The 7166-nt window shown below is 37.5% G+C and overlaps 1 protein-coding gene across 2 annotated transcripts; it reads right to left on the minus strand.

Annotated features, from left to right (window-relative positions):
- Positions 1-389: 389 nt before the first annotated feature.
- On the minus strand, positions 390-6650 carry tmsb1 (thymosin beta 1). 2 transcript variants are annotated; one of them, XM_066649786.1, is made up of 3 exons: positions 6509-6650; positions 3800-3909; positions 390-888 (listed from the first exon to the last, which is right to left on the minus strand). In XM_066649786.1, exons 2-3 carry the CDS (start codon positions 3897-3899, stop codon positions 851-853), a joined length of 138 nt encoding a protein of 45 aa, XP_066505883.1. In that variant the 5' UTR covers positions 3900-3909; positions 6509-6650; the 3' UTR covers positions 390-850. The 2 variants fall into 2 exon arrangements, with proteins under 2 accessions (XP_066505883.1, XP_066505884.1); XM_066649787.1 differs by having other exon boundaries at positions 6504-6605.
- Positions 6651-7166: the final 516 nt, after the last annotated feature.

Below are 7166 nucleotides of genomic sequence, written 5' to 3' on the forward strand. Positions count from 1 at the left end.
CTCTCTCCGTGTTAAGATGATATTTACACTAAGATGATTTTGGGAAACTGGGCCCAGATAGGTAACTCTTCTAACAGGTCTAACCAGAAGAAAATTAAGATTTAACTCAGACTTTAACCAGATACAGATCTCTGTTGCAAAGTCTCATATTTCAAAAATAGTATCTTCCTAGAAAAATTCTTTCCTTTTTATTTGTGATTTTTTTTTTGTTGTTGTTGTTTTGCATATTCACCTTAAACCATCAAAAACTACCATACCACCTCTTTTCTCACTGCGGCTAACAGTGTCACTGGACAGTTTAACTTATAGGAGAATGCTCATTTCCCAGTTTATTGCTGTTAAAATGTAGAAATCTGTTGCATTTAAGCAATAACACTGAACTCGAGACATGTTTTAAAACATGGTTTATTTACTTTTTTTTTTTAAACAAAAATATCATTTTACATATCATTTATAGAATTAGTCAACCAGAATCTGGTACCAGATACAGAGACTGACATCTGACATGATCGTAGTTTGCAGAGTTAACTCATTGGTGATGAGAGATTTCTTGTGCTTGACTTCTCAAATGTCAGCTTCTCAAATGTCTCCAATCTTAAGAATGCAAGCTAAAAAGTTTCATAACATACAGAGCTGCAATTATACATGGCTTTACAAATGCTCTCAAACGCCCTTTTAATGCCTCCCTTCCCATGGCATTGTGGGGAATTGCGATAAGATTTAAACATAGGGTTCATGGGAAATGCAGAAGGTAAGGGTGGTGATCAAGTGAAATCTCTTAAAAATGGAAGAGGGTAAAGAAGGAGGAAGGGAGAGTGAGGGGGGCGTGAGGAGCCTTGGAGAATGGGTCTCATTTCGATGCCTGTGCTGCCTTCTCTTTCTCAATATCTGTAAAAAAAAAAGGAAACATGAAGAAAGATGGTGATGCAAAAACTGACAAACGCTACACGACAAGATACGACAAGGATAAAAATCAAAAGCTGCCAAGATCACAAGAGCATAAGGCATCATGGGTATATCCATTTTGTAAGCTATATGATTAGTTTTTTAAATAGTAAAATATTATCCTTTCTTTTAATAATAAAATATGATTACTTCATGCCTGTGACAACCATTTGAGAGTTCCATGTTCTGCAGTATGCAGTATGTTACATAACCCTCACTGTAACTGTCATCCATTCAGGTTTTTGAGTGTTTGCTCACCCTAGGAAAGTACTGCATGTAAGAAATTAATAGGTTTTGCTCCTGCTTCTACCGAATCCAATGTAAAAGGACACAAATACCCACAAGTATGTTTAAATGAAAGTGCCTTTTTTCATAGGATTTCACCCACTTCAGTCCTCATTTAGGCTTCACAAACCTGACTGAAACCTGATTGGCCAGTATGATGAAGTACTTTCATAAACAGATTTGATAAAAAATATATATACCCATATTAATGATTTATATGTACACAAACACACCAATACAATTTATAAGTTGCTATGAATAGAATGCAAGGAAATTCACCACTAATTCAGGGATGGGCTAGAGAATTATTAGTGTATTAGTTATTCATATTTAATATGCATTTCCTACATCTTGTACTATTTCTAGCAATCTGTCTGCAAATGATTTTCTCTGAAATATCCTAAACTACTGTCCAGTCACAATGTACACAGATCAACAATAACATTATGGCCACCTGTTTGTTTCTACACGTACGGTCCATTCTCTCTGCTCCACTCACCAGACAGGACCACTTTGTAGTTGTACAATTACAAATTGCAAGCTGTAGTCCAGCTAGTATGATTTGGGTGATGGATCATTCTCAGCTCTGCAGTGACACTGTGGTGGTGTGTTAATACATGTTGTGCTGATGGATCAGACACAGCAGGGATGCTCGAGTTTTTAAACACTGTGTCCTTTTACTGTCCACTCTGTTAGACACACCAACCTTGTTAGATACCATTGATTAGTGGACTATTCTCAGTCCAGCAGTGACAGTGTGGGGTTTAAAATCTCAAGCAGCCCTGCTGTGTCTGATCCACTCATATCAGTGCAACACGCAATATCCCAACACCACCATGTTAGTGTCACCGCAGCGCTGAGAATCATCCACCACCCAAATCATCCCTGCTCTGTGGTGGTCCTGACCATTGCAGAACAGATTGATAGGAGGCTAACAGTTTACGCAGAGAAATAGATAGACTACAGTCTGTAATTGTAGACCAACAAAGCACTCTTGCATGATCAATGGAGGTGAGAGATTTGAATGTGAGTGTAGAACCATGGTTGATCAGTGTATATGTGAGTGTTGAACAGTAAACGTCTACAATTATCATTCTTAAGCACAAATTGTGCATTACAGAAAGGATTTAGGTCCTGGAACTCAAAGTGAGTGCCTCCTCATACTACTGTGCTTTTCTGCTGATCTATTTGAACTGAAACACAAAAGCATCAAACAAGGCCATTTCAATTGTATAAAACAACTTAAGAGCTTTTTCCTGTGACGCTCTGATACAAGTAGCCTCATAAAAGATATTATGCACGGTTTTATCCCTGATTGAGTTTGTATTAAGATTAATTCACACACACAGTTGGATTTTAAGGTTGTCTTATATTGTCTTCATCAACATTCATGCAATGTCTTTGCACTCTTTAAGATGAGTGTCACTTCACTGAGCAAGTGTTGTAGGGCAAAATTTCCCCTTTGATGTCAGTCAACAGCCTTTTGTTACTTTGGTGTCAGTAGGTTTATCTTACCAACATGTTTACAGAAATCATGCAAACAGACATTTCACATGATTACAGTAGACCTGTTTACATGCACATTGGCATTCAGCAGTGGGAGCCAGCCAATGCCAAAGAAGTACAAAATCTCAAAGGATATGCATGGGAAATATAAGATAAAGATCAAACAGACCGGAGATCATAGTCGAGCGGATGCTAGTTCTCCTTAAAGTGTGTAGAGAATTTAGTGGAGATAAGAATAGCTGATTTTGCTTGAGAATTTTAAGAAATGCTTCCCATAATATGGTGTCACTGATGCAAAGAAATGAATAGCACTCCTTCTGGAGATCTTTGTTACTCATGAGCAAGTGAGTTGCAATCCAGTTCATTAAGGCATTTCACATCCAACAACTGCTGACTTAATATAATGAGCCAAAAGCAAGCAAGTACTGACATGTTCTCCCAACCTTGGCTGATGGATTCCACTCATAAAACTGTAATTACTTCACATCTTTTGTGCACAGATCTACAAGTTTGCAGTTAACATTTTGACAAGAATTTGTGCTACTTCACAGGCTGAGGTTGTGCTGGAGACCATGGTGTTTCCTGGCATTTTTTCAGCTTAATGTGCTTCTGCTTGCCTGGGAAAGTATTACTGTTAGTACAGGTTTACTCTGTAACTACATGTTAGTATACTATCTGTAGGCTACAGAACAGTGAGACAGTTAACAGGATTAAAATATTCAGCACATAATATCAACAGAATAAAAATGTTGTATGATCTACTTCCTAGGAGCCAAATATAATATGAGGGATCTTCCACAACAGTACAATTACAGGAAACTCCCTCTGTGTTTTGATTGGTTTTCTTGGAACAAGCAGGCTACAGGTGAAACAAGGACAAACATTCATTTCCACTGTTTATACTCTGTATGTTCTCTATGCCCCAGATAAATCACATATCTGCGCTTATGATCTGCTGTTTGTTTTCCTCTGCAGTGTTCACACAAAGGCATGTGTGGACACGACTCTCATGTCGGAACAATGGGACAGGCCAGTGTTTAAGGAGGCTACCAAACTCTCTTACCCTCCTTAGTCGGAAGGGTGTTCTTCTCCGCCGTGTTCGTCTTCTTTAGACACTTCTTGTCGAAATTCTGGACTTCATCCTTGACAGGGTTGTCACTCATTTTGGAAGTTCTTTAGAGACAGAGGCAAAATCATAGAATCATTTAAGTGAACAGGAGCAATTCCAAGGACTAGGCTGTGGTCAGACTTTGTTAGTTTAAAGAACAGGCAGTTCATCTCCTGCCACTATCTGCAAACAACCAAGCTTTCGGATCAAAAAACCTTGGGAAAACTAGGTAATTATGACTTTAAAACAAGCTGAATGCCACATATATAGACTGAACACATTCTTTGATGTCTTTTGTTTTATTGTTATTATTATTATTGTTTATTTTATTATTATTAATTTTTTTAAAATAAAGCTAGCCCCCTTCTTTGTCTCTAAGGCCAAGTCAGCATTTCCCTGCTACTTCACACCCTTTCTGTTTTCCACAGACTGCCTGGACACGTAAACCAGACCCACCCAGCCCTGAAGTTAGCTTAAGGTTACATAACACCCTCTTATCAGTGAACACAGTTAGTTTGAATCTAAACATTCAAAGGCTCCACAAATTACATTCCTTGCAGATTTCAAACTGATGTGATTCTTTTCAAAACAGCAATTAAAAATCAAACCACTGAAGCCAAAGGCAACCAATCCTCAATAACTGCCTCATAGTTGCCTAACCACTCTGTCACACAAGCTGTGCACAGGATATTGCACTTTAAAACTGTAACCTCTTCATTGAGCAGAAAAGTTATTTTCCACCAAATATTTTTGACTAAATAATATTGAGTTAGTAACTAACAAATATTTAAATATATTACGGATGCCCATGCAACCCACACGATGTGAACTCATCTGATTCACTACAGAAATATTGCTTAGGGCACCGACTAGTCTCTCAGATTAATTTCACCCCAGCCTTTCACAGTTAGCTGACTGCTAAGGTCACAATTATGATTTCAGTGTTAAACACTGGGCCTTTTCAAGGACTTGTCCACTTCTCCTCAACACTCATGACCATGTTTCCCACCTACCCCCAGCCAGGACATAAAAAGGTCACTGTTGTCCTATGCAGATTTGTTACTGTGACAAGCTTGATGCAAATGCAGTCTTTTTAATAGTAGTTTTCAGGAAGAGAAACAAACATGTTTTTATCATGCAAGTTGCTTATCTGTGGGTCTACAGGTGCTATTGCACAAGAGCTGGGTGTGGAACAGGTGGAGAAACACACAATGAATCAAGTGTTCTTTCAAAGCCAAGATCAATACAATATGAAATCTATTTGTCATTACTTGCCAAATAAGTAGACTTAATTCAGTCTGGTCTATTAAAGAAGCCTATAGGGTATTTAGGGAGTGCTGAATAATCCAAAAGCTCATTGCCTCACCCCACCCTTACACCATTCAACAGTTATTCAATAACAGTTTCCTAAATATAGGACTGACCTCTCTTAGTCTTAGCACTAGATAATTGTAGTTATATTTATATTTACACTCCACTTATTATTTTTATAATTACACTTTGGATGTAAAGAAGGTCAATCAGAGACAAATAATTTGAGATATTGCATGGTACACTAATGATTGACAGATTTTTTTACAATGGTGGTAATAGGAAGCAAGCGTGGTGACGTCTACAATGCAAATATAACTATCTAACTTACAACACTAAATGACTTCTTAGTTTTCTATTTGTATCAATAATAATGATAATGGAAAGTCGGAATTAAAAAAAAATTCTTAGAGAAATACAATGTCTCGTATGTATCTCACTACCTGGAATAAATTACAAAACCAGTGTTTCCAGTTGGTGTCTTTATATCTGTATCTAGATCAGGTGAAAGTTTTCTGTGAGGTACTTTTCAGAGGCATTCAACTGTTCAGTCGTCTGTTTCCTATCACAACAATTGTGAACAAATCTTGGTGTCTAGAAAATAATTTTTACAAATCAAATTTTTTGAATACTTAAGCAACTAATTATGTCTGCAATGTTTTGAAATCCAGAGAATAGCCCTTGAAAAATATATTTTAAAGGAAGGTTTAGGAGGAGATAATGAACTTATGGCACATTGTTTACTCGATGTTTACTTACTAGATTTAATATCTTAATAAATAAAAGAAAATACAAAATGTTGGTAAAAATATTAAGGCTCATCTATGTACCTTAGGCTTAAGGCATATGTATCTTATGTGTTCATATATATATATATATATATTATATATAAATTATTATACATAAATAATTATTTAAAAATATATATATATATATACATATATATGCTTTTTAGGAGTAGGAGAGACTGGTCTCTGTAAGTGTATAGTTGTATATAGTTGTATAACTGCACAGGCACTAGTTTGCAGAACAGAATGCTGCAGTTGGAATGAGTAACAGTCTTGGTTTCTGAGTTTATCTACAAAACCCACAACCTTTTCGGGGGGTTTATAAATAGTGGTTTAAACCCAGCCCTTACACTATAGACAACGGAAGCACATTTATAAATGCGATAAAACATATATCCTTTCCGAGGTAAACACAGGGGGGGCTGGGCACCTGCATAGCGGTGAAGCCTACCTTCTCACGCCCATTTAATTCTAACATCCAAAGGCTGCAAATAACTGACCATTTTTTAAAACTCTGTCCACTACATGCAGGAGAATTCAAGGCGTTTTCCTCGACCCACCTTACCTGCCTGTCCTCGTTGAGAGTCCTGTCCGGGTGTTTTATTCTGGAGCTGTTCTGTAATTCGCGGAAGAATCGCTCGGTTTAAATAGAAAATCACGCCCTGCTCGCGTATAATATGGAGGCGAATCGCTAGCTCTCATTGGTCCAGACAGAAGAGGCGTCCCAATTCACCTCTTACTCTCTACATAGTGCGGTTTGAAGGTCGTGATAATATAATTTCCACACTCAGTTAGTGGCTTACATGTAAGAGAGGGACTCGTGTATCCTACGGCTGAATACGAGAGCATTTAGACTAGAGACGAAATCAAATATCTGTGTGTTGAAGTCATTATTTTATGACCTGCAAAGTGAACTCCATAGAGAGCAGGCAGTTATTTGAGATTCCGCCTAATGCCTTCGGATCCTGCAGCCAGAGCAGTTTCAAACGTCAATAACAATCATGTTCATTTCATGGTTTATTAATGTTTCTTTAGATCTTGACAAAGCACTCACGCGTTAAAGACAAAGCGATAAAGTCTAGGTAACTCAACAAAATAATTAGTGCTAATCTTCTTTCTGAAGTACGCATGCTGTGAACACGAGAGGAGCAACACCACCGCCCTGCGGCGAGCGGTTGTAGTACACTTGAACATTTTGGGTGAATTATAATGCTCAACTAAAA

Source organism: Hoplias malabaricus, chromosome 17, assembly GCF_029633855.1.
Source record: "Hoplias malabaricus isolate fHopMal1 chromosome 17, fHopMal1.hap1, whole genome shotgun sequence".
Lineage (NCBI taxonomy): Eukaryota > Metazoa > Chordata > Actinopteri > Characiformes > Erythrinidae > Hoplias > Hoplias malabaricus.